Here is a 26,355-nt window from a genome sequence, read left to right as displayed (position 1 = left end):
AATAACAACTGTTCTTGAGAATCTCACCCAGTTGGAAGCCAAAATGCAATGTTTCTTTTTCTCTTTCTTTAAAAAAAAGATTTTTTTAATGGAAACAAAAATAAATAAAAATTGTAAGTTGGATCTGACTCATATTTTTGTGGAGTTAGTCGGTTTCTGACACAGTAGACTATGCTAAATGTTAGTGTTGGTATTGGTGTTGGTGTTGGGTATCTTTCTTGATGTTTTTGATGTATTGTAGACTATGCAATGTGTTTTGTTGGGCAACATATATTCATCCAATTAGTTTAGATTCAAGGTAATAAGGGTCCCTATGTTCGTTGGATCGAACTAATCTTTCTTGATCGATCGGATGTTGATCTTTCGCGAAAGATGACTAACTCGTTTGAATCTATAACTTAGGTCATAGACTTGCTCGTATATTGATTATACATAATTTAAGTTTTCAACCATATAATTACTTAATATTATTCATTAATCATTATTTTAAGTTTCAAAGAGCTTAAATATCGAGTTTTTATTTAGAAATCATGTCTCAATATTTTGTTAAATGGCTTAGAAAACTTGAAAAAGGAAGGGTATTCTTAGAAACAGCATGAAAAACTCAGTTCGAGATAAATTTGGTTAAACTCCAAATACTAGAGGGGCTTATTTTGGAATTGGGAGTGAGTTCTGTGTGTGTGTGTGTTACCAATTTCAATATGGAGATATTTTTATTATCACCAACAAAATTTTCAATATGGAGATATTTTGGAATTGGGAGCTAAATTTGGTAAAACTCCAAATATGAGGAAATTTTCTGATAACCAAAACTAAGAGGTGGTAATTGAAAAAGAATTTCTCTTCCGACTATTTTAATCGCTATAAGCAGGAGCCGTGTTAAAGTTGGCGCCGGCGTTCCCCGATTCGTGTTCCCTCTTCGACGGCGGCGGCGACGGCGACGGCGGTGGCTCCGTGCGCTCCTGCTTCCTCTTTTCTACCCTCCATCTCAATTCCTGGCCTTTCCATCTTCGAATCGTCGCTTGTAGGTGTGCACATCCAGAGGGCAGCTCGAGCCGGCGTTTGATTCGGCTTGTTTTGGTGTCGGCTTTTCTTGCGCCTTTGGAGCGATTCGGTCGTGGCCCAGGAATCTTTTCTCATGTTGCTGGCTTTATGGATAAGAATATCGAAAGGTCAGCTCGGGCCCTGGATTTCTTCGTTCCTTGTTCTCCTTTATGGGAATCGATCTTAGTTTGGGAGGTGTTGGGGGCTCTCTCTGGCTGCCCTACGCTTGATATTTCCACTTTAATCGCGATTTATCATTTTCGATCAGTTTTTGTTTAACCGATAAGACGAAGGGGGAAAAAAAATCCTATCTTGATGTCTAGGATTGGTACGAAACAACTTAGCAATTTATGACTTCTTATTTTGCCTTTCCGGGTCTTGCTTAGATTCGCAGTCATAATATATATTTCCCCTTGTGTTATTTGTTTGGTGAACACTGCTTTGGAAGATAACTCCCGAAAGGATCTTTCTTCTGAATTGTAGTTGAAGTCTAGCCTAGGTAAGGATATATAACTGTTTTCCCCCCTTGGATTGGTTTTCTGTACATAGCAAACACAGATTAGTGATCATGCTATTGATATGTCCATGACGATGAAATATAATAGCTTTTCTCTCTCAAGTGCCTTCTGGATTGGCATACTAAAAGACGGATAGGGGTTCAGACAAACCCACTTTTCGTGCAGAATCCTACTGTTAGTTCTCCTATGCTGGTGTATCAAACCAATCTAATTCTGTGATTGATGCTGCTTGCTGAAAGTGTTCTTCCTTGAGAAAATTGACGGTCTTTGTTCTTACACCATGGCTAGTGACTTTTTTTTCTCCATGTCGAAGTTGTTTTAGGCTAGGCTACAGTGGCAGCTAGATATCTGGTGCTGGTTTTCGTTTTAATTATGTTGGTGTTGTCTTGTCCACGTTTTATGTTGACTTTCGAGAAATATTGTTAATCTGATTTATCTACTTATAGAAATCTTTCATTATTGTCAGTGATTCTATATTTTTGTTGGTGATTAATATAAAAATACACCACGGCGTCTGAAACTACTTCTAGTTATCTATAGTTACAGAGTCTATCATGACACTTTTTGATAAGAGAATTAGTATTGCTGTGTTACCAAGTAACTAATTAAAGTGATACTTGTGCATGTATTTGTCTGGTGCATCGAACTCACCAAATTTTACATGTTTGAAGTTTACATCTTTAACTTTGTCATCAACTTGGGCATCTAATAGTTTTCATGATTAGTTAACTTGAGATGATCTGTGTTTTAAATGTGAACTAGTAGAATTTATCGGTTTCCTATTTTTCCGACATTATGTTGCTTAGTTTTAGCATTTACTTGTAACTGTTATCAACAACTTTGCAATAAAGTTGGGAAATTCTTACCCTAGCTGTACTTTGGCCAACTGATTAAGATGATCTTTGAACTACGGTAGACAACTTCCACAAGTAATTTTCTTTTATGGTCAACATGTCTGTCTGCAGTTTAATTTAACATATATTTTATCAATTCATAAATTATAATTTTTTACCTCAGGTCTATGACATACATTTCTTTTTTAGTTTTACTAGAAACTGCATAATCTGGTTATGTGCTTAATTACCCTTTTTTCTAGTATTTCTTATTGCCAGCAAGACTGACATTTGTTTTAGGCTAGGCTACAGTGGCAGCTAGATATCTGGTGCTGGTTTTCGTTTTAATTATGTTGGTGTTGTCTTGCCCACGTTTTATGTTGACTTTCGAGAAATATTGTTAATCTGATTTATCTACTTATAGAAATCTTTCATTATTGTCAGTGATTCTATATTTTTGTTGGTGATTAATATAAAAATACACCACGGCGTCTGAAACTACTTCTAGTTATCTATAGTTACAGAGTCTATCATGACACTTTTTGATAAGAGAATTAGTATGGCTGTGTTACCAAGTAACTAATTAAAGTGATACTTGTGCATGTATTTGTCTGGTGCATCGAACTCACCAAATTTTACATGTTTGAAGTTTACATCTTTAACTTTGTCATCAACTTGGGCATCTAATAGTTTTCATGATTAGTAAACTTGAGATGATCTGTGTTTTAAATGTGAACTAGTAGAGTTTATCTGTTTCCTATTTTTCCGACATTATGTTGCTTAGTTTTAGCATTTACTTGTAACTGTTATCAACGACTTTGCAATAAAGTTGGGAAATTCTTACCCTAGCTGCACTTTGGCCAACTGATTAAGATGATCTTTGAACTACGGTAGACAACTTCCACAAGTAATTTTCTTTTATGGCCAACATGTCTGTCTGCAGTTTAATTTAACATATATTTTATCAATTCATAAATTATAATTTTTTACCTCAGGTCTATGACATACATTTCTTTTTTAGTTTTACTAGAAACTGCATAATCTGGTTATGTTCTTAATTACCCTTTTTTCTAGTATTTCTTATTGCCAGCAAGAGTGACATTTTGTGATTTCTAATCTGATTCTAAATGTAAGGCGAAGGTGAGAAAGGGCAGGCAGGCAAGTGTATCACATTTGACATTGTGGCATGAATTATCCTCAACATGTTCTTTGGCCTAGCAATGACGAGGCAAATAGGCAGAGCCTGAGGAGTAGAGAGGAACAAAGAGAGAGAGTGGAAGAGGGTGGGAGGAAAAAGGTTGAAGAAGATGAATTAACTAAAAAAGCTAAAATAAATTTTTTATTTAGAAAATGCCAACTGAGTGTTGCAGAATGCTTTGCACTCACCTTCCTCAAGAAATTTGATGGGCTAATTTGAATGATACAGTTAAGTTCACCAGCACAACAAGAGAATCTTGTTGACGCCGGACAGAATAGCGATTATCATGTGAGCTGACAAGAAGGGGGTTGAGAAGAAGGCAAGAAGAGATAACCATTGTCCTCCAAATTTTCCAAAAAAATAGGAAATATTATTTAATAACCGAGAATTGAATCCTCAAACAGCTAAATATATGTTTATATAGACTCTAGACACTAGGATTCAAATAAAGAAAAGAAATTCTAATAAATAGACTCCAATTTCTATCTTGTAAAGAAAGGAAAGAAATTCTCAAAGAAACAAAAAATTCTTAATAGACTCACAATCCTAAAATTTTAAAATGGACTCAAATCCAAAAAATATAAAAGATAAAAATTACCAAAAATACCTTAAATACAAAAAAAAAGTGAAAATTACCAAAAATAATAATAAAAATCTACGGATCCTCCTTAAAATCAATTTCGTACACATCAATTCCATCAGCAGATTGTATTTCAACCAAGTTGATTGCTTCATCAACTTCAATCTTCCGATCTAGGTAGAACCGTTTATCCAATGACCACCATATCTTTATTCTGGAACCAACTAACTCTGATTTACTTGATTGATCTATTAGTGACGTACACTTTCTACCTGAGTAATGCTTCTTTTGCTCCTTTTGGTTGTACTAGTTCTAGATCGATTATCTTTCTTTTTATTGTCTTATGCTAAAGTTAATTTCTCTTCTAGTTCAGTTTCGGTTTGTGCTCCAACCTGAATAACAACAACACCACCCAAATGCTTTGCTATTCTCTCAACAACAAAAAGATTGTTTTCAGCACTTTTCCCTTCTTCAAAGGTAACCACACCCTTCCTTCCGACCTTGCTCATTGCCTCGTCTATCATGTTTCTTATTTCATAATATTTACCAGCACTAACTGCAGCAACATCTGCAAGTTCACTGTCTTCAACATCCTTAGACATCTCCTTATGTTCACCAACTAATGCTTTGGCAGTTTTTTCAATACCACGGGCAATCTGAACAAGATTAGTACCAGCTGCAACTACCTTAATACCTTTTACAATCATGCCTTGAGCAAGAACAACATATACAGTAGTTCCATCCCCAGCCAAATCATTGGTTTGACACCAGCTGTTCTCAACAGGGTCCTCTAGTTCAACCTCTTTTGCTACTGTAGCCCCATCATTCACAATCTTAGGTGACCTATACTTGCTTTCCAAGACAACATTTCTTCTGCAATTCTGATCTGTAACTATTGCTTCTGTGTCTTGAGTTTGTTTAAAACTCCCCAAATTTATTTCTCTTGCCAGGTGACCCCGGAAGGCAGTCTAGATCTTGATTGCAGCAATCTCTTCTCTTGTCTTGCCTTTTATGTCTTCCTCAGATGTTCTACAATTAGTTGCTTGATATAATTTGATAAAAGGTTCAAAATTACCTTGCTGGATGGAATATGAATCCGGAACGAATGAAGGATCATTATCAATCACTTCGTCCGCTCCATAATTGTCATAAACGGGATCATTAGTCACCTCAGTCTCGTCTCCAATTTGAGATCGAGATTCCCCAACAATTATAGCATCTTTCACAACTTGTAGTGTGCCAGGTTCATCAACTTCTTCTTAGTCAAATTCCTCACGAACGATTAAAGTATCAGGGCCTCGTCAACTTCTTCTTCCAAATCATCTTCACATTTGTCGAGGTCATCTTGAGCGTCGAAGTTATTGTCCTCCATGGCTAAACCTAATTGTTCCTCGAACGAAGTTTAAGTGTAACCAAAAGGAAGAAAGTGATCTTTCATATTTTTCTTCATATTCTCACAATCCTTGATCTTGGTTTTGCCTTGTCTGTCTTGTAAGCTCCACAAGTGCTCTCATTACGCTGATGCTCAACCCTTGAGTCAATCAGGTTTACCTTCATTCGATCTAGAATTTTCTTATAGTCAAAGAACCGCTCCACTTTATTGAGTCAATCAACAATATTCTCTATCTGTGATGTACAAGAAAAATTGGGTAGATCAACTCAAAATCCGAGGTCTCCATGTCGATCCTCTCGACCTACCTCACGATTTTCATGATTTCGCATTGCTGCCTCTATACGTTGGGTTAAATCTGCGACTTACCTTTGTAAATCGTCAATTTCATCCAAGGTGCTACGACCACGATGTGAGGCTTCCTCAGCCAAAACCTGCCTGGCACAATGAACCTGCCTAGCATGACGACGATCATGACCATGACGACCTTCTATTGAATCTAACGCTCGAACCTACCATCTCTAATACTAACTGACGCTGGGTAGGATAACGATTATCCTACAGGCTGACAAGAAGGGGAAGGGTTTGAGGAGAAAGAAAGAAGAGATGATCGTTATCCTCTAGATTTTTTCTAAAAAAAGGAAATATTATTTAATAATCGATGATTGAATCCTCAAATAGCTAAACAAATGTTTATATAGACTCTAGACTAGGGTTGTAAACGAATCAAATTGAATATTAAGAAAAATCTAAGGCTCGAATTCGGCTCGAATTAGTTATATTCGAGTTCGAGCTCGATTCGGAGCTCGAAAAGTTTAAAATTTTTTGTTCGAATTCGGCTCGAATCAAAGCTCGGGTTCGAGTTCGGCTCAAAAGATTTGAACATGTTCGTGAGCTATTCGAACTATTGCTTGAAAATAAGTACTCAAAAGGCTCGAAATTATATTTATCTAATAAAAAGGGCAGCCCGGTGCACGAAGCTCCCGCCATGCGGGGTCCCGGGGAAAGATCCATTGTACGCAGCCTTACCTTGTTTTTTGCAAGAGACTATTTTTTGCAAGAGGTTGTTTCTGGATTCGAGCCCGTGACCTTTTGGTCACATGGCAACAACTTTACCGTTGCACCAAGACTCCCCTTCTATATTTATCTAATATATAATTATATTAATAAAATATTAATGCTTGTGAGCGGCTCGCGAACTATCGAACTAAATAATTTGGGCTTGAGTTATGCTCGAAAAAAAGTTCAAATATGTTCAAGTTCGCCTCGAATTCGATAAGTTCGAATATGAATCAAATATTTATCGAGCCAGCTCGAAAAGATCACGAACTGGCTTGATTCGTTTATGCCCCTACTCTAGAGACTAAGATTCAAATAAAGGAAAGAAATTCTAAAAAAAAGTAAAGAAATTCTAAAAGAAAGGAAAAATTATATAAATTCATAATCCTAAAATTTCTAAATGGACTCAAATTCAAAAAATATATATATAAAAAGATAAAAATGACCAAAAATACCTAAAACACAAAAAAATACCTTAAATATTAAAAAAGTAAAAATTATCAAAAAAAAATAATAAAAATATGTGGATCCTCATGCATTGCTTGTACTTTTTTAAAATTGAGTCTCTTTTTAGTTTTTTCGTCTATTATTTATGCAATTAACGCTATGTTATAAGATCCCTTTTGCTCTTGGTGTTCTTTGTTGATAGTATGCCCAGATTTATAACAGGAGGTTTTCAATATGCTTGCCTATTGCATTAACAGCATGAGCATCATTAATCGGAACTACATAAAGCTTATTCTCCACACTCTCAATAAGGCTATATAACATCAACAAGCTGGTAGTTCTAATAGGCTTCAATAGGTTTATCTATTACATTCTGACATAATCTTTTCCGGTTCTAGTGAGTATTTTGTTTATTACTTTTATTCTACCTGACAGAAGTTTACTCTACTTTTCTGTTGACATAGCCGTGTTGTTACATGTTCAAGAAAAATTGCTGATGTATATCCTTTTTTGTCTATAATAAGTGCTCGTCACATGGAAGTAAGCTTTACAGCTGATACTGAATATTTCTTATTGTTTTTTTACAGACAATGCATAAATGGAAAGAAATGGAAACTCGGTTAGCATTACCAGCGGTAAAGGTAACTGTAGAGCAGCAACTCTGTAAGTCTGGAAATTCTGGTGTTATCTCATCATCTCTACCTGAGTTACCAGTCATTGTTGAAGAACGGTTCCCTGAATTACCAGATTCCCAACTGATTCCAATGGATGAAATGAGGAATCTCTTAGTTTCTCCTTACAGTCCTTATGTTTCCAACACTGGAAATGCTCAAAACTTGCACTCATCACCTTCAGGATTTTCTTCAGTTTTTCATCATCCTCCAATAGTTCCCCATGAGAGACATGGAAATACAAATAATACTGCTATTAATGCTGGAAACTCATTGTCAACCTACTCATGCAAAGGAGCTTTTCAAGCATCGATTGATAACTTCTCCAAAGATTCAGCTGAAGTGGCCTGGAGTCTAGATTCAGTTCAGGGAATTCTTAACTCAGATGATGACATTCCTGGGAGCAATCCTATCCAAAGTAGCTCGGTTATGATAACTGATGACCTTAATAAGAAAAAAGAATGGTGGACCAATATTGAGAATGAAGATTGGAAAGAGATTCTTAATGACACAACTATTGTTGAATCTCAATCAAAGGTTCTTGCTTTATCTATAAGCTAAAAAATTGCTGATCATATCATCATAGCATGTTAAGAAAATATTACTCTGTTCATTTCATGATATTTAGCATTGACATATTGTTGAAAATGATTTATCATCCCATAATGTAACAATTTTTATTTTCTGGTTAAAAAATTGTACGAGAGTTCCCTGCCCAATAAGCTATAAAAATTGGCATTAATTTAAGTCATCTGTGAATGGATATTGATACCAACTCGTATGACACTGTGCAAGTTCATTTTCACTTGTTGTCATTGTATATATAGTTGTTTACATATTGTATTATTACTTAAGAATAATTTCTAATTGAATCGGGTTCAAGTGTGAACAAATTAATTTTGATCAATGTAAAACAACATATGGAAGGATAATATGCATCTACATGAGATAGAGAGATCATATGACATCATTCCAAAAATAAAAGAGGACCCAATGATCGGATTTTCTTGATAGCAATCATATGGTGGTGAGAAGGTGCAACAAGCAATGGAAGGAGATCTGATGATGAGAAGAAGAGGAAGAGAAGAATATCTAGTAGATAACTCACCCTTCTTGATTGCAGTCAGAGTTCGTTTCATATGGTACAAGCTGAATCAAAGGCAAATATTACCTGTATGGGCCATACATGATTGGTATTGCGTAGCAGGAGTAAAAAAAGTAATGTTTGCTTGTATTGATCAATTTCGGCCCACTAGATGAACGATAAGTTTCTTCCATCCCAATTGACAGATAATGGTGATCTGAAACTATGCTAAATATTACACATGGACTTAAGTCACCGACTAACGTAGTTGGATAAACATCTCTGATTGTTTCATTTATACACGAACTTCCATAGAATTTTACACTAAAGTTCTGTTACTTAAGGTAGCAACTGATCTATCTCTAGGTTGTGTACCCGGCTGCACAAACTTCCCCGAATGTATCTATTCTCCATTCACAAATTTATCAGTCTATTCCATGTCATTCTGGAGATCTTATAGCTGTCACTAGTCCATTGTCCACTACTACAGTTGCGGCCAAGCCACGTATGAGGTGGACTCCAGAGCTACATGAATGCTTCGTAAATGCTGTCGATCAACTTGGTGGTGGTGAAAGTATCTCCATCCATTGTCCTAGTTCTTTTTTTATCGTTTTAATTTTAATTTCAATTTCAATTTTTTATCTTCATCATTTTATACTGTGCATTCAGAAGCTACTCCTAAAGGAGTACTGAAACTCATGAAAGTGGAAGGTTTGACAATATACCATGTGAAGAGTCATCTACAGGTTCACGTTTGAGTCCTATTTTGAATAATTATCTACTGCATGGTATTTTTTCTTCCTTGATTAATAGTTTTCCTCCTTTTCTATTTTATTTCAGAAATACAGAACAGCCCGCTATAGGCCAGATTCATCTGAAGGTTGGTCAAAGCTGTTTGTTTTCTGTGCCTTTTTGACCATTTCTTCTGATAACATTTATTCATTTTCTTGGATGGGCAATTTAACAGTTACTAGATGTAACTGAGTTTGGTTTACTTAGAATATGTTTTCCTTGATGCAACAGGGATGTCTGAAAAAAAAGCAACTCAGAGTGAGGAAATCCCTCCTCTAGATCCGAAGAAGTAAGTTAACTTTTGACTCAAACGATATGCTGCCTTCTATTCAGCATTTTAAGTAACTCATTCCGTGTGTTTGTTATTTTTATTTTTTATTTTTTATTTTTTATTTTTTATTTTTTATTTTTTATTTTTTATTTTTTATTTTTATTTGAGAAACAGCTTATTCTGTGTTGAGTACTGTCTAAAGAGAAAATGGGTGTTAATTTAAAAGATATAAATAATGATCCATTTAATCGAGAATTCACCATTTTTGGTTGCTTTTATTGTCTAAAGGATCTAGAGATATGGTTGCTAACTCTGAACTTGTTGAATGTAAATGCATATAGTTTTTCTTGTCTTCAACTTCACTGATATTTATAAATAGAGAGAACGTTACTGATTTCCAACCAATAATATCCAAGTAATGGGTTCTTGTTCAATGCCATATTTTATTTATACATCTCGTCCATTATGCTTATGTTAAATTATTTGACATTCATTTTGGTTTTGAGCACATTTTATTAGCAATATTAAATGAAACTTCCTTTCTTCTTGCCACTTTATTGTAATCTTAATAACAAATCAAAGAATAAGTAGGTACATCGTATCCCTGCTTTTCTAGTCGTTAAGGCAACTAGCAGTCTTGTTGAAATGATTCACCTTGTGACACATCTTAAGCAGTCTTGTTGAAATGATTCACCTTGTGACACATCTTATTTCAGAGGTATTGATCTAACTGAGGCATTGCGGCTCCAGATGGAAGTTCAGAAACGCCTTCATGAACAACTTGAGGTATCCTTTATAGTTGAGTTATGAGCATGCTCTTCTATGTTCTATTTCTTTTTTGTATCTTTGACATGATTTATGGAATTTTATTTGGTATTTTTCTCAACAAACAATTGTTAATTTGAATGTTGCATGAATGTTGATTTTACATCCCACTTCAAAAAGCCAGCAGCATCATCCTCAAGCGTTAAACTGTATTTGTCCCAATTATTTTTCTCAGCTCACAGCTGTATCGTCGGTAATATTTTTTGTTAGTTCTGTACCAGCAACAGCTAATTCTCTCTCATTATTTTCAACAGATTCAGAGAAATCTACAACTCAGAATTGAGGAGCAAGGGAAGTACTTGCAGGTGATGTTTGAGCAGCAATGCAAGTCAACCATGAACAAATTCAACACTCCTTCCACTGCAGAAGAGCCATCAAGTGTATCTTCTGATCCGATTGACATGGCTGCGAAGACTGATACCTCCATCAATTCAAAGGGAGCAGAAAGTTCCAAGCAAACAGCTACCAAAAGGAAGATGCCAGAGCTTGATCCTTCAAATCCAAGTAATGCAGATGCTATCATCGGGTGTAGATTTTTCAGTCTCACCTTGAGATGGTGGCAGGTTTTGGGAAAACCATTTCAAGAAGTTGTATAAGTATTCAATGTCGCATTGTGCAGGATGAAGGCAAGTCTTTTTGTTCAAGACAATTATGCCATAAAAAATGTTGACTGGAGATATTTATTCCTTCAATAAAAGTGTTAATGCAGGAATTTTTATATCTGTTGATGTATTTTATTTAATAAAAACTCAAAATGAAAAATATATTTCAGTTTTAATTTTATATTTTTTTGTTATTGGGCAAATTTGGTAAAAGATGGTTATGCTCACCCTGCATCCTCTTCAATATGTCTTAGGATTATCATGAGGGAGGGAGATAAATCATGATGATGAGAGGTAGGATAGATGGGAAGGTAAGTTATGTTAGATGCAAGGATTTATGCCTCATTAGTCTCAAGATTTGACCTTTTGTTCATTAGATAAATCTATCATTTATTTATCATCTCAGATAAATTTTATATTTTTATCTTCATGGAATATTTAATTGGTTAGAGGATGATAAATTTTTTATAATAAAATAAAAGATTAATTTTCCATGACTTAATATTTTCAAGAAAAAAAATTCTTTTCATCATTTAATGATCCGCTATAAGCTAATCCGATGATTTAGGTCAACAGACATTGTGGTACAGTGCGTGCTGATTAGGTAGATTAAAGGAACACATATTGTCTAAAAATAGTAACGAATAATCTCCGCTCGCTCACGTGTCTTCCCCATCAGTAGCCGACGCCGATGGATCTCGTGGCTCACGAATCTGAAAGCGTCCGCCTCGCGTTCAGAAGTCGCCCCCGCATGAACGGAAGCACTTTTCTCTCTGATTTGGTGTTCATTTTGTGATAGCTCAGAAGAACCCTAGCAATTGGGCAGGAGAGGAATCTGATCAAGAGCACCTTATCATTTGGCCGAGATGCTGTTCCAGGTGGGAGGCCAGGGCACGCGGCCGACCTTCTTCGAGATGGCGGCGGCGCAGCAGCTTCCAGTCAGCCTCCGTGCTGCGCTCACTTACTCCCTCGGGGTACCACGCTTCTCTTTACTGCCTCCCTTTTCCTTCCCTTCCGTTGCGGTCTAAGCTTTCCGGTTATGTTCCAAAAGGCTTCTTTGCTTTTCTTAATTTCTGTTTGTGTTGCTTTATGTTGAATTTTCTGGCCATGAATCACTGGGATTGTGGTATTAATGGAAATATCATATTTCCCCTTGCCAGCATCAGTCTAAGGGTGTATGGTTGAATGCATCACATAAATAAAAAATTTTCCTTGGAAATGGGTTCTTTGCTGTTTTACTTTTGAGTTTAGATTTATTATTTGCCAGTTATTTCGATGGTTGGTTTCACTATTGTGACGCCCTAGTTTAATCCCGAGTTGTGGACTAATAACAAAGAAGCTTTATTTAGATGGGCGAACTATTATTAGTGTGGTCTTAAACATTTTGGATTAGTTGTTGATTCTAATAAGTAAATGCATCAGCTCTCTTTAAATGGGTCATGACAATTGGTATCTAAGTGGATCTAATCCTAGGCAAGGTAACGCCTCTCACCCTAGGCAAAGTTGGAAGGGCTGTTTGCATGATGGTGTAACTACTAGGGATTATTTTCAGCGAAATTATGACATCCCAATGTAACCCATTGCTAACCTGTTGAGCTGTGGGTTAACAAAGAAGTTTTTATAAGCTTAGATGAATGAACTATTTGGGCTTAACCATTTTGGATTAGTGGTTGGGCCTTACAAGTAAATGTGTTAGTCTCTCATTTAAGTGGGTCCTGACAACTATAATCATAAATGGGGGAGATTTATTTCCCAGTTATGTCATCTGGTTGAATACATATGTGACCTTTAACGGGGACTTCAGTCCTGTATGAATAAGTGCCTTGACTTGTTGGACAAGGAAACGGATCATGATTTCAGTGGGATTCAGATGGTAGAAGCTGTATATTTTTTGATCCATTCTGGCTTTGAGTTTGTTTCTAATAGTTAGCTTCTTATTAACTTCATATATATTCCAATTAGTAGAGTTTGCTTACTTCTCATTTCTCACTTCTCACTGCTTGATTTGCTCAACAAATTATCATTTTATTTTTTGTTTTTTATATTAGTACCACAAAATAGACTAATTGCAGTTGGTGTTGTTCGTATGTTTTATCTCATGCACTATGGCTAGAGGCATGGGCAATGCAAAGAGATATGTGCCTATATTTCTCGACCTTTGCTATTGAGGCATTTACAAGAAATCTCTTTGTCGGGCTAATGTTTGCTCATCTAACCTATTCTCTGCATTTGTTGTACTTAATGAGTTAAGTTTGTTAGTGCAGATAGGTGTTTAATTGTGTTCCTTATGCAGGTGTTCGCTTTAAGAAGACCATTTCTTCACAAGGTGCTAGATTATGATGATGAATTCTTTGCCTTGTTGATGTTGGTACTTGAGGCTCATAGTTTACGAACAACAGGTTCTCCATTTATTTTTTCACCACTGCATAGTTGTTATATATTTTTTTAAAATTTTTGTTTCATGGATTGAATTGATAAAATTTGTGCCTCTATGTAATAAATTGCTGCTTACTTTTCGACAAATTGGTCTATTATAGAAATGATTCCATTGTGTTAGCAGTCACTGCTTAAGTTTTGACAGAACACTGTCAAAATACTAGAAATATATTTAAGATGTAAGCATAAATATTTAAAATGCTAGATAAATATATTACACATTATTATCTTTAACTATAAATCTGTTTATCTGTTCTATTAGATTCATAAATTATCTTTCATTGAGATTCACATATTTGTGAACTTGTTCTTTTACTTTATTAATAGGTAATTAATTGAGTAAATTGGATTTACTGGATTTAAGCTTCAGTAGTGTTGCCATATAGGTCACTCACCAGAGCTCTATGGAAGAAAGAAGATGGTGTTAATTCCATGTAACTTAAATAATGCAAGGAGAATGATTAGTGACATCCACTTCTCGGCTATAGCATCTTACCTAGAATTAGTTTAGAGATATTCAGCATACTATACCTTTAGTTTATTTCTTGTAGATGAAATGTATGAGGTCATAAGATGCATGTGCAATCTTTTTTCTCATTTCTCAATGGCAAATTTCATTGCATACTACTCCATTGTTTCTGCTATTCCTTTTAAATTGAAGATTCCAATTGCCTGATGCATCTATTTATTGGCAAAAGATGTATTGAACTAATCCTTTTATCACCCATGTAATAAGTAGTCTCACTGTCCATAGTCATTGTGTATTAATGGTTCAGTACTGTTTTTTTTAATCGAGGTTTGAAGAAATTACATTTTGTGAGTTACTACTTTTATCTATTTATCATGACATTGCTGTTTTCTACATATTTCTCTCCAGATGCTTCTTTTTCAGAATCCTTGTATGGTCTTAGAAGGAGATCTGTGAAGATAAGATCCAATAAGAACACTTTAAACAAGGAGTCAAGTGATAAGCTTCCTCGTTCTGGATTAGAGAAGCGCCAAAAACTTCTATCTGTTGCAATTCTGGTCTGCTAGTGTTCATTGATAAATTGGTTTTGATTTTTTTTTTGTTCAATAAATTGAGGATGGTGATGCTAGTTCATGGATTAATGAGTTGGTTATAAACTCGGCTATTCTTGTACACTTTAAGTTCAGATTGTCATTTTATTTGATAATGTGAGTAATCTCTCTGGCATAACAGAAAAATTATAAAGCTTCCATTTTTATCCCTTAATTTTCTGCTTCCATCTTTGAAATGTATCATCATTTGTTTTCTCAATTTGTATGTAGCTGTAGACTTACAAATGTAAAACAAAAGACTATTTACCAATGATAATCTTGTATTAGGAAACTGATTATATAAACCTTGCTCTTAGTAATTAGTTTCTTTACAATTAATCTTGTCAGGAACCATTAATCTTCTTGGGAGAGTTCCATATAAGAACTTCCTCCTGTATCCAAACTTGAATGTTTCGTTGTTAGAACTTCTATATAAGTGTAGTTGTATTTAGATGGGCCATTGCAATAGTTATTAAGTGTTTGTGATGCTAACTTTTGTTGGATTGAAGGTGCTCTAAGCATTGTGAAAATAACAAAATCATAACTGTCAATATTTCCTTTATTTGGTCTAGGTCATTTTGCCATATCTCAAATCAAAGCTGCAGGCCATTTACAATAAAGAGAGGGAAGCAAGGCTTCAAGCTAGTCTTTGGGGCAGTGATGATGCAAGATTGGATGATGTAGGTTTTCTTTTAGATCAAGGAGAGATTTCTCATGGAAGGATCCAGCAGCCAAGTGAAGCAGGCTCAATTATGCTGGATATGAAAAAGAAAATTAAGGCCATTATAGGTGCTTGCTATCCATGGATTCATGCAACAAATGAAGGTATTTTCTTTATGACAGAAATGAGCCTTCTTTGCCTACAAGGATCAATATTCCAGGAGCCATTTCATGAGTTGCTCGTTGTTTGTAGTGCATATTGTATGTCAGATTATTTTGTTCAGTACTCTTGAAGAATGACACTTGCAAATGGTTTTGTGGCACATGATCGCACTCTTCATTTTTTTTGTGTGTTCCCATCTATCATGTACTTTCAGACTAGTGCCTCAGTATTATACTCGTTGTCAACAAATATCCTTGACTGACTTTCTATTAGCTGATTGTTGATTTGTTTTTTTTTTTTTGAAAGATTGTTTATACTGTCAATCAAAATATATGCAGATTATCAATTAGTTTGGAATATATATATTTTTTTAATAATATGCAACGATTGCATAGAGTTCAAATAGAGAGAGGTTCTATGTTGTCAGTTCCAAATTGTTGGGGCTTACACAATTTGATGATATGATGAACAAGAAGATACAACAAATCCTTGTGAATGACTTGCTTACTTGTTTTGAAATAATATGTATGAGTAATCATTGCAACTTGCAAGATCTTATAAATCCTCACTTTAAAGTATAAAGCTATTTTGGTTGCAGAATTCTGATACCAGAATTTGGAGATTTTTTACCTTTATATATTACGTGTCGATGTTGAATTTTGAACAACCTAGTTAAAAGGAGTTAATAAGAGCTCAATGATGTATCTTGTAATAGAAATTTGATGTTGAATTTTGAACAACCTAGTGAAAAGGAGTTAATAATAGCTCAATGATGTATCTTGTCATAGAAATTTTTTCCCACTAGTTTTTTTACTACTTTGGGTAACATCTACTGGTAGATGGAGTGAGGAATTTAAGGACTCCCTTTTCACTAAGTGGGTATTAGGTTATGAGCAGTTAGAAATATGTTATGTTATGATTACAAAACCCTGTTGTGGTTAGCGAGCAAGGTAAGTTATATCTATCTTCTGAGATATCTGCGGTTTTAGTTTTCTACCACTTTTGGGTACTTTGCCATCCCAGGGAAGGCACTAAAGCAAGATTATCTCTTTCTTTTCATGTCAAGTTCTGATTTATATTTTCTACTTTTATATCTTTTGGCATGCATGCTCAGTTGTTTTCAGGTGCTATTTCCCTATCTGTTGAATTGGTTTTCTGATTGTTAACTATTATGTTTTTCTATCAGTAACCCCTGTTACGAAATTATAAAATTACAATTTTGGGGGTTAATTTGTTATAAGCTGACAGAGTAGATAATTAAAGACTGCCATTTTACTGTATTGTTGGGTTTATGAATAGTGAATGTATTAGGTTATAGTTGTGAAAATCTTTCCTTTTTTTCTGTTTAACCCAAGGTGGCATTGTATCTTGTCAAATGTACATTATTTTTCTTTGTATTCCCACTGGCTACTTTTTCATTTAAGGGAAAGAGCTATCAAGACAAGATTTTCTTTCTTTTCTTGTTGAATTATGATTTTTATCCAACTATTTTTACATGCACACCATTCGTTCTTTGTTATTTTCAGGTGCTGGTTTCTTTTGCTCGGTTGAATTGGCTATCCTCTGATAGCTCAGTTTTATCTAACATCATGTTATTGCATTCTAGAATTAAGTATTTAATGATACCTCATTGAATGTGAAACAGACCTGGAGTTAGTGACCAATTCTCTTTGCTCATGAATGAAGTCATTTTTTTTTTCATAAACTAAACTGGTTTTTTCAGGATTCCATTGAGAGGAGAATCAGGTACTAATTTTTTTTCACTCTTATCAGGTCTTTCTTTTGCTTATCAACTTTTGTATCTTCTGGATGCTACTGGGTACTACAGTCCAGGATTACATGCTCTTGGTGTTCATGTATGCCGTGCCACAGGCCAAGAACTGGTATATTAGGTGGCAGTATGATTATTAATTTTAAATTCATTGAGCAACTCTAAACTCTTCTTCAAATGGTATTCTTTCTAATCATATATTTTTACCTAATTCAATGTCTGTCTAGATGGATTCATCTTCTAGAATATCAAAAATCAGAAGTCGTGAACGAGAGAGACTTCGTGGTCCTCCATGGTTGAAGGCTGTTCAGAGAGTGATGCTAACTTGCATCTACACTACACTGGATTATGCTCAGACTGGACTAATAGCTGCTGTATTCTTCTTTAAAGTGAGTAAACGACTACCTGCTATGTGCTTTTTATTCCTCAGCATAAGTTTAGTCTAAGGTTGCATCAATGTTATTGCTTATTGCTATCATTTAAGCTTGTTGCCAATGATTTTTTTTATAATACTTTTTCAGGATACCCTTTTTTCTTCAATAATTCTACGCTAATGAAAGCATGGTGATCCATGTCTTACTTTCAATTTACATATCACCTCATTTTCCATTGGTTGTAGATGATGGAATGGTGGTATCAATCTGCAGAAGAAAGAATGTCAGCTCCGACAGTTTACCCGCCACCCCCACCTCCACCTCCTCCAAAGGTTTGTTTGTTTTATCTTAAATGTTGAGTATTTCTTTAGAAACCACAAGAATTCAAGAATTTTCCTACCAAATGTTAAAAAAATTTGCTTGATCAGATTGAGTTTTTCTTTTTCTTTTTCATTTTCCTTTTCCTTTCGTCCTTTGTATCTACCTGTATTATATCTTTATGGCCCATTAATTATGTCAACTATAATAGTGGGATGCAGTAGGTTGGTTGCTGATGGCTTGATGTTCCATCAATATGTTAATACTAAAGAGAATGATGTTTTGCAACTCAACTACTATGCAGTTCAGTTTTATATGATATTGAAGAGAATAATTTATATTGAAAATTGAAGGATTTATTAGACAACCTTCTCGTTCCTTTTTGAGTGCCTATGATTACTGAACTGCAGGTTGCTAAAGGTGGGATTTCACTGCCACAAGACAGATCGCTGTGCCCTCTATGCTCGCAGAAACGAGCAAATCCATCAGTCATCGCAGTTTCTGGTTTTGTCTTCTGCTATTCTTGCATATTCAAATATGTTTCTCAGGTGAGACCTGCAGCTATTAGCACTTGCATCCTGCATTATGGAATTGTCTTATCCCAAACTCCCGCTTGTGAAGACGTATTCACATCTTTTGAATGATGATCTCTTCCTTGTAACAGTACAAGAGATGCCCGATCACGTTGATGCCAGCCTCAGTCGAACACATTCGGAGGCTCTTCCATGATTTGTGATCAAGACAAAGCATGCCTAGAGCAATTCACACGAAAAACCAAAAGCAGTAACAGGCTAACTTATTCTGAAGTTATGCAAATTACAACATTGATCTGACCTTCCAGAATTAATCTTTCAACCATGATTTGGTCTTCCGTATCTATTCAGTGGCCTTTTTAATACTTAAATGACCAAATTTATCACCTGCATGGGTTGAAGTGATTCACATTTATCTGCAGTACCGACAGAGCAGCATGGACTGTAAATTCCCTATAACAGTGAAAAAAATTGTGTAATTTATTTGAATTCTTTTGCACAAGGGAAGGATTTTCTGTAAATTATTGATGATCTAACATCTCCACAAGATGAGAAGGTTTGGTATTAGTCAAAAATAAACTGTCTGCTCTTTTTAAACTTCAGCTTCAATTATAGTTTGACAGTTTGATGGCGAGGTAAAGATTCATGTAAATGGTCTCAAATACTGAAAAAATCAAAATGGGAACATTAGCTTCTGTTCTGTTTATAGTATTCAAGCTTGGATAGATATATATTGGGGTTAATTTAACTTTTGTTCCAAGAAATGTGGAATAATGAGTTCTCCCATTTGTAGCTAAATTCACATTTCAAAAAATTTATGTGGAATATTTAATATTAGACAATTTAACATCATTGAATTTTTTTTTTTTAGAGCATTGGTTAATTTTAAAATTTAAGAGATTTTTATTTTAGATTTAGTTATCACCGTAATCTAACAATGTAAGGCCTTACAGTGTTACACACGAGCAAAATGATACGATTTTGCAACAAAAAAAAAAAAGGTAAAAATATAATTTATTAAGTTTTAGGGTCAAAGAAGTTAAAATGGTTAAGTGAATGTTTCCGGGAAAAAAGTTCGGAAGGTTTGGTGGGATTGGAGCGATCAGGCTGGGCCGGGCTTATTCTCTCCATATAACGGTAGGCGAACCAGGATCCCAAACCCTCTTTCGCTGCCTCTCTTCTCCCGATTGGTGGCAGAGGAAGATGGCTGAGACGGCGGCGCTGAGCACTGGGGCTGAGAGTGGAGACGCCGTACCCCATCCGCTGCAGAGGAAGTGGACGTTCTGGTTCGATAACCTCTCCAAGTCCAAGCAAGGCGCCGCCTGGGGTGCCTCCCTTCGCCAGGTCTATACCTTCGACACCGTCGAGGAGTTCTGGTGGTGCGCTCTCTCTCTCTCTCTCTCTCTCTCTCTGTGGCGCGTGCGCTTAATCTATTATCTTTGACCCCCGATCTATAAAATTGGATTTATGTTCGATGGAGATTCGTCATTTGAATTTGCGACCCTCTACAACTGCTTCATTGATTATTTTTTGTTAGAATTTGGCTAATATTTGTGTTTACTGAGCCCTAATTCTGTTTTATTGATTTATCTAGTCGTAGATATTAGTTCATCTCGCGATCAGCCTTACCTGGTTAGGCGTAGCTCAAATAGATAATCAAATGAGAGAAATAGGTTTGGACGATATGAGTATGATTCTATAGTTTGAAGAGAAATGAGTTATAATAGAAGGTGAACTGAATATTAGTTATTCCAATAAAAACAATTGATTTAAATAATAAATTAATAATAGTGATATTGTCTTGCTTTGAGTTTAATGAAGGATGAGATGGATGCAACCGATCCGAAATAGATGAGACAAACACATTGAGAAAATTCTGTACAGTTGTAATTTGGGCTCTTTTCTAATACTTGAAGCTGTTGAGACCACATCCACTTAATTAAACTTTAGTGCTACGAGTGGTCTTATGGCAGTCTTTTGATTTTCTTATCTATGCATATCTTAGTGAGAACTAATCAGATTCAGTTTGGGAATCTTTGTGAATCATTTTCTGTACTTCTAAATAGCTGAAACTATTATCCTCTTAAATTTTTGTATCATTATGTATGCCTGAGTTTTATGTTTAAATGGATGTTGTTACATAATCTGGGATGCATATCTGTAGGGCATTGGCTAGAAAGGTACAAGACAATAGAACTAAGAATACTAGTATGGTGCAATATTGTATATATAAAGAAACTTAAATCTTCAACCATTGCATAAGAAACAACATATTTAGAATCATTAATATCGCTGGTAATTAAAAAATTGGACTTTCTTAGTCTTAAAAATAAATTGATTACTTATGGAATGGTATTTGCTTCAGCCGATGTGCATTTTTGGTAAACAAACCAACTCAAAACTTATCTGATCTTGTTGTAATTTAATTCTAATCCATAGGATAGGAGTTGAAGCTCATGACGTTGTAAGATTTTTGAGTTCCTTAGTCTCTTACACTATATTACTTAGGAACATTTGGAGGATACATAATTTATGATTTCTTGATGTTCTTAAGTGGTTAAATAAATGTCATTCGCCCTTGTGTTTTAAAATGACTATTTCCTTTTTTTAATTCATAATTTCAATATTCTTGCTAAATGGTCGACTTATTTGGTTCTTCTGTTTTGGCAGCCTGCATGATCAAATATTTCAACCCAGCAAATTGCCTGCTAATGCTGATTTCCACTGTTTCAAGACCGGGATAGAACCCAAATGGGAAGACCCTGAATGTACAAATGGTGGAAAATGGTCTATTACATGTAAACAAAGGGCTGCTCTTGACGACATGTGGTTGGAAACGGTGTGCTGATTATTCTTTTGAAAGAAAACTGTTATAGTTTTTGGATATTAACTCCAAGTTTTAAGTATACACGAATGGCATGGTTTGGAGCATAAAAAATTACAACTCACTAATTCATGGTTTGGAAAATTGATTATGCAGTTAATGGCTTTGATTGGGGAGCAGTTTGATGAAAGTGAGGAAATCTGTGGGGTTGTTGCTAGTGTGCGCCCCAGGCAGGATAAACTTGCATTATGGACTAAGGCAGCAAACAATGAAGCTGTTCAGGTACTCAGTCATATGGTAGATTTATCAAAAACAAATGTCATACAACTTCAGAGTTCTCACCTGTAGATTCTCAATTTAAATATAAGTTTAGGATATATTCTATTGATTATATGCTTTTCTAGCTATTTTGTTACTAAGATACGTAATGCGGTATACTTATGCTTTCTGATGGTTGTTTCTGATTACCAAGCAATTTACCTTTGTTGTTCACCAGGAACTATCACTGGTGTTATTGGCTTCTACTTTTTGTTCTAAGCTTTGATTTTTCATGTCTACAATGCATTCATGGTACAACCTGAGTTGAGCTAGTTTGCTCAGATATTCATTCTGTCCTGCTTACTCGATTTTAGACTTCTAGGCTCTGTTTAATTCGAGCGTGACTTATGTAGCTACTAGAACAATTTAGTCAAGCCTTATCGATTTTCTTTTTTGTTTTTAAATCCAAACTTAGTGACATAATAATGTATTTTTAAATCCAAACTAACTCTGAAGTAATTTTATGCAGATGACTATTGGGAGGAAGTGGAAAGAAATCTTGGACATCAATGAGAAGATATCCTACACCTTCCATGTACATACCCTCACAACTTCTAACGCTCATATGTCGTCCGTTATCTTTACATTTTGCAATTGACCAGGATCAATTTTTAGAACAAATTTCTCGAATTTACTAGTACCTCGAGCAGATTACAAAATGAACTTTGCGGCATCCACCCATTCTTATTATTCATTCATTTCATTTTCTGTTTTGCTTTAGGATGACTCCAAAAGGGACAAGTCAAGCAGAGGTGGTCGATACAATCTTTAATAAGACGTCAAGTGGCGACGAACTGTCACTAGTTAATTATTTGAAAGTTTTGTAGCTAAATACCTGGAAATTGTCTATCAAGATTGCATAATGACTATTACTGTTAATTTGATACTTTTCTATGCGTTTGTCAACGTTCTTGCATTTGATAACAAGCTTAGGTCAGGCTCATGAGAGTTCAGTCATGCAAATCCTGTGAGTGTTAAATAGAAGTCAGGCATTGAGAGATATCCTGTGACTGTAATTTCAAAATCAAGTTGCAAATCGAGAGAAATCACGAAATGAAATTCCTTTTAATTTCATTTATAACTGACTGAATCACGTGAACCTGCATGGTACCTGGGAAGCGCCCCACGCGTGAACCCGCCCGCCATAATTAGCATTTCCTTTTAATTTTTACACTACAAGTATATATTACGTGCCTGCCTATCACAAGACGCCACATAATTACTCTTCAGTAATTAAATTAACCATCTCAGTCCTTCTATTTAAATGCCCGCAGACACTAAAATCCCCTCTCGATCAGGGTAGTCGATTTAAGGCAGTTATCAATGGATCGTTCCGCCCTTGTCTTTCTCCTTCTACTCGCCGCCTTCGCTGTCGCCGGAGCTGCCCCGACGACTGAGTTCGTGCGCGACGCCTGCAGGCGCACGCGCTACCCGGACCTCTGCGAGCAGTGCCTGGCGGCCTACGCCCAGGCGGTGCACCACAGCAAGCTCGCCCTCGCCCGCGCGGCCCTATCCGTCAGCGCCGACCGCGCCGGCGCCGCCTCCTCCTTCGTCGGCCGCATTTCGGCCTCGACCACCGGGTCCCGGAAGAGTCTCGAGGCCGGCGCGGTGCGCGACTGCGTCGAGACCCTGCGCGACGGCGTGGACCGCCTCCGGAGCTCAGCGAAGGAGATGGCCGCCATGGCCCGCGGCGCCGGCTCCCAGAGGAGCCGGTTCGTCTGGCACCTCAGTAACGTGCAGACTTGGGTCAGCGCCTCGCTCACCGACGAGACCACCTGCCTGGACGGCCTCGCGCAGTTCGCGGGCCCCGCCTTGCGCGCCGCTGTCCGGAAGAAGGTGGTGGAGGTGGCGCAGGTCACCAGTAACGCCCTCGCACTCGTCAACCAGCTCAGTCCCAGGAACTGAACTCTCGGGCCATCCTCTGTTTTGACCCATATATTTTGTCGTTCCCATGCTTTGTGCGTATGTAAATATATGTATAATAAACGGAGGAGTCTGTGCGTTGATGTGTTAGCTTTTCTCAAGGAATTAAGCAGGTATAAGTTGGGGTTTTGACAAGATGATGAAAACCCGAGTGGGTACTGGGTATGTAATGTACTATCAACTTTTGTATATATGTTTCACTCTTCTCTTATCATAAAAATAAAAGGGAGGACAGAGCATTTTAGTGCATTATAATCAATTTTAAGAGAGAAATAAATTTCCTTTGTGGTAGCATATCAACCTACATTGCGAATTTCTCTTTAATTAATGCTTGAATTTTGAGTTGTAGTCGGATAATTTTTCATTTGAAAAAGACGTCTTGGACGAATGAACTAGAGTGTGATGTTTCATCTGGAGAGAGATAGACAGAGAGAGCACGTTTAAGAGTTTGAAAAATGGTGATCTATATCGTCAAGTCACATAAGTTGTGAGGGATCCCTATACGTTACAAATGCAAATCGACAAGACAGGTTTAAAATCATGTCGCTAACTATCTGCATCAAGCAAAATGGAAGATTAAGCTTATTAACACAAGACCATGCATGCCTGCAAAGCAAAGCAAAGACAATTGATCATGGTAAAGATGAAAAGGAAAGCCAATATAACTAATACTTAATTCTTGCTTCATATCTACTCCACTTAAACCTTCTGTTTCAGCCACCTGTCCATAGTCAGATCAGATCGTTTGGTTCAACAGGATAAAACTTACATGAAGAAAAGCTTAAAGCTTAATTAAAGCACTCAAACTCGATCGTCACTAAATTAAGCACGCATGCATGCTTAAGTTTAACAATTCGTGGTACCTATCAAAATAGAAGTAGTGTGACAGAGTTTGGTTGGAGCTAGGTAGGGCATTGCTACCGGGCTAATTAAGGGAGCCACCAGTTGACAAGGCCGCCGGACTTCACGCAGCGTTGGCCACATGGTCCTGCCTGCATACAGCACATGGCCTTGCATGATTCCTGCCGCTGCCAGCCACTGCGGCAGTAATTAAAGTCATCGACATCTCTTTTATGATGTCCTAATAACTTTTATTTTTGTGCTTGGATGAATAAAAAATCGGTTAAATTAAATTAATTAATTTAATTAAAATTAAAAGTTATTAATTTAAAATTTTAGTTTTATTTAAAAAATATTAATTATTTCAATTAAATTTGATTAAACTATATTCGGTTATATTCGAATTGAAATTAAAATTGAAATTGAAATTGAAAACTGAAAATTTTTAACTTCATAATTCGTCTACGAGTTAATAAAAATTTTGATTATTTTTATTTTCGATCTATTTAATTGATATTTTACCAAAATTATCGGACTCGGTTAGTAAACAAATTATTTGTACTATTTCGATTAATTAAATGGTTCGATGATTGCTCACCCCTAATTAACAGTAGTAGTGTCAGGGATCTGTTGTCAGCCTGAGAGGACAAGTCACGGGGACTCTTGGCATCCTTGTCTCTCAAATTGCCAGCCATGGCCCTACACGTCTACACTAAGCTATGCCAAGGACAGTCTATACAATTATATAGAATTTTTCTTTTACTCACGTCCCTCATCGTGCGTCTTTAAAGAAAAATAAATCATGAATTCATTTACAACCTACTGTCTGAATAGATTAGACGTTTTTTCTATATCATCTAAAAAATATTAATTTTTTATTTTATTATAATAAATTTATCACCTTCTAATTAATAAACTCCATACACCTTTAATTCTAATATCTAACTTAAAAATTAGTTATTTATAGATATTTCAATTAAATATTACATAGGATCAATAAACATTCAACTCATGCAATCTTCAAATATTACGGGTAATAATGATTAAGAAAATTTAAAACACACTTCAATAAAGAATTAGATTGGCTATCCCAATTAATCATTCCTATATTCAAGTTAAAGTTTATTTAAGATAATATTTGGGAATGAGGAGATGGAGAAAAGGAGAAAACCTAATGTATGATTTATAAATTGGAGATCTCTTTCACTTTCTTTAGGGTTTTTATAATGGTCTCTAGAGCATCTCTATATAGACGCTGCATATTTTTTTCATCATTGTTCTCGTGTGAACCAGCAAGGAGACCAGATCCGGCAGCTATTAGTTATCTTTCCATTCATGAAACGCCACGTGCTTGAATGAAAGCATCTATGAGACCAGTTCTGACAACCTATTAACTGTCTCTCCATTCGTCCAATGTCACGAGCCCTAGAATATTTGCAGAGGAATGATTTTAATGATCATGAGTGATACGGAATGTTGCGAGTGAACACAAGGATGATGTGGTGGTCAAAGTCAAAGTGAGGTAAAGGCCAAAGTTAATGGAAGATGTCATCAAACATGTCACTCTTAATAGGACTTCGCTCCTCACCCAGTTCTAAGGCCTTCAAAATGAGAACACCAGCCCAAGAGCTGGTTAGACTAGAGGGACATAGTGACCCATTCTTGTGCTAAGGCATCTACTATAAATCTGACCGACCAATAGCTGACTGGGTTTAAAGGATGGCTAGCCTACCACAAAGCTGGTCGGCTATACTTCAGGCCAGATTCATAAGCCCCAGCTTTCCATTCTCGTAGTATAAGTCTTTCAACATATGGCCAGTCA

The 26,355-nt window shown here is 36.0% G+C and overlaps 5 protein-coding genes across 8 annotated transcripts; 4 read left to right on the top strand and 1 right to left on the bottom strand.

Annotated features, from left to right (window-relative positions):
* Window positions 1-865: 865 nt before the first annotated feature.
* Window positions 866-11,432, top strand: LOC122019929 (protein PHOSPHATE STARVATION RESPONSE 2-like). 4 transcript variants are annotated; one of them, XM_042577575.1, is made up of 9 exons: window positions 1,136-1,172; window positions 4,547-4,650; window positions 7,657-8,277; window positions 9,191-9,398; window positions 9,494-9,570; window positions 9,665-9,704; window positions 9,848-9,905; window positions 10,604-10,673; window positions 10,967-11,432. In XM_042577575.1, exons 3-9 carry the CDS (start codon window positions 7,660-7,662, stop codon window positions 11,306-11,308), a joined length of 1,413 nt encoding a protein of 470 aa, XP_042433509.1. In that variant the 5' UTR covers window positions 1,136-1,172; window positions 4,547-4,650; window positions 7,657-7,659; the 3' UTR covers window positions 11,309-11,432. The 4 variants fall into 4 exon arrangements, with proteins under 4 accessions (XP_042433507.1, XP_042433509.1, XP_042433508.1 ...); XM_042577573.1 differs by lacking the exon at window positions 4,547-4,650 and having other exon boundaries at window positions 866-1,172; XM_042577574.1 differs by lacking the exons at window positions 1,136-1,172; window positions 4,547-4,650 and adding an exon at window positions 1,191-1,372.
* LOC122019321 (ruBisCO large subunit-binding protein subunit beta, chloroplastic-like) lies at window positions 4,515-6,044 on the bottom strand. Its single transcript, XM_042576800.1, has 3 exons — window positions 5,933-6,044; window positions 5,301-5,428; window positions 4,515-5,141 (listed from the first exon to the last, which is right to left on the bottom strand). Exons 1-3 carry the CDS (start codon window positions 6,042-6,044, stop codon window positions 4,515-4,517), a joined length of 867 nt encoding a protein of 288 aa, XP_042432734.1.
* A 536-nt stretch (window positions 11,433-11,968) lies between the features above and the next one.
* Window positions 11,969-19,237, top strand: LOC122020394 (peroxisome biogenesis protein 12-like). The gene is made up of 9 exons (XM_042578313.1): window positions 11,969-12,288; window positions 13,608-13,713; window positions 14,628-14,776; window positions 15,382-15,634; window positions 17,406-17,515; window positions 17,631-17,792; window positions 18,023-18,109; window positions 18,506-18,643; window positions 18,760-19,237. Exons 1-9 carry the CDS (start codon window positions 12,181-12,183, stop codon window positions 18,829-18,831), a joined length of 1,185 nt encoding a protein of 394 aa, XP_042434247.1. The 5' UTR covers window positions 11,969-12,180; the 3' UTR covers window positions 18,832-19,237.
* Window positions 19,238-19,782: 545 nt separating this feature from the next.
* On the top strand, window positions 19,783-22,662 carry LOC122021024 (eukaryotic translation initiation factor-like). The gene is made up of 5 exons (XM_042579090.1): window positions 19,783-20,007; window positions 21,299-21,467; window positions 21,609-21,734; window positions 22,240-22,305; window positions 22,492-22,662. The coding sequence occupies exons 1-5, from the start codon at window positions 19,832-19,834 to the stop codon at window positions 22,540-22,542; spliced, it is 588 nt and encodes a 195-aa protein (XP_042435024.1). The 5' UTR covers window positions 19,783-19,831; the 3' UTR covers window positions 22,543-22,662.
* Window positions 22,663-23,037: 375 nt separating this feature from the next.
* On the top strand, window positions 23,038-23,952 carry LOC122021025 (21 kDa protein-like). Its single transcript, XM_042579091.1, has one exon. It carries the CDS (start codon window positions 23,094-23,096, stop codon window positions 23,673-23,675), a length of 582 nt encoding a protein of 193 aa, XP_042435025.1. The 5' UTR covers window positions 23,038-23,093; the 3' UTR covers window positions 23,676-23,952.
* Window positions 23,953-26,355: the final 2,403 nt, after the last annotated feature.

This window comes from Zingiber officinale, chromosome 9A, assembly GCF_018446385.1.
Source record: "Zingiber officinale cultivar Zhangliang chromosome 9A, Zo_v1.1, whole genome shotgun sequence".
NCBI classification, from domain to species: domain Eukaryota; kingdom Viridiplantae; phylum Streptophyta; class Magnoliopsida; order Zingiberales; family Zingiberaceae; genus Zingiber; species Zingiber officinale.
This window is presented reverse-complemented; position numbering and strand designations above follow the sequence as displayed.

Excerpts from the sequence above, each read along its gene's own strand:
- LOC122019321 (XM_042576800.1), bottom strand. The coding sequence starts at position 6,044 with ATGGTCATGATCGTCGTCATGCTAGGCAGGTTCATTGTGCCAGGCAGG. Across the intron at positions 5,429-5,932 it reads GAAATTGACGATTTACAAAG|AAGTTGATGAACCTGGCACA; the intron begins GTAAGTCGCAGA and ends TTGACTAAGAAG. Across the intron at positions 5,142-5,300 it reads ACAATTATGGAGCGGACGAA|ACTGCCTTCCGGGGTCACCT; the intron begins GTGATTGATAAT and ends ATCAAGATCTAG.
- LOC122019929 (XM_042577573.1), top strand. The coding sequence starts at position 7,660 with ATGCATAAATGGAAAGAAATGGAAACTCGGTTAGCATTACCAGCGGTA. Across the intron at positions 9,399-9,493 it reads TCAACTTGGTGGTGGTGAAA|AAGCTACTCCTAAAGGAGTA; the intron begins GTATCTCCATCC and ends CTGTGCATTCAG. Across the intron at positions 10,674-10,966 it reads GCCTTCATGAACAACTTGAG|ATTCAGAGAAATCTACAACT; the intron begins GTATCCTTTATA and ends TATTTTCAACAG.
- LOC122020394 (XM_042578313.1), top strand. The coding sequence starts at position 12,181 with ATGCTGTTCCAGGTGGGAGGCCAGGGCACGCGGCCGACCTTCTTCGAG. Across the intron at positions 13,714-14,627 it reads TCATAGTTTACGAACAACAG|ATGCTTCTTTTTCAGAATCC; the intron begins GTTCTCCATTTA and ends ATTTCTCTCCAG. Across the intron at positions 18,644-18,759 it reads TATTCAAATATGTTTCTCAG|TACAAGAGATGCCCGATCAC; the intron begins GTGAGACCTGCA and ends TCCTTGTAACAG.
- LOC122021024 (XM_042579090.1), top strand. The coding sequence starts at position 19,832 with ATGGCTGAGACGGCGGCGCTGAGCACTGGGGCTGAGAGTGGAGACGCC. Across the intron at positions 21,735-22,239 it reads CAAACAATGAAGCTGTTCAG|ATGACTATTGGGAGGAAGTG; the intron begins GTACTCAGTCAT and ends AATTTTATGCAG. Across the intron at positions 22,306-22,491 it reads AGATATCCTACACCTTCCAT|GATGACTCCAAAAGGGACAA; the intron begins GTACATACCCTC and ends GTTTTGCTTTAG.
- LOC122021025 (XM_042579091.1), top strand. The coding sequence starts at position 23,094 with ATGGATCGTTCCGCCCTTGTCTTTCTCCTTCTACTCGCCGCCTTCGCT.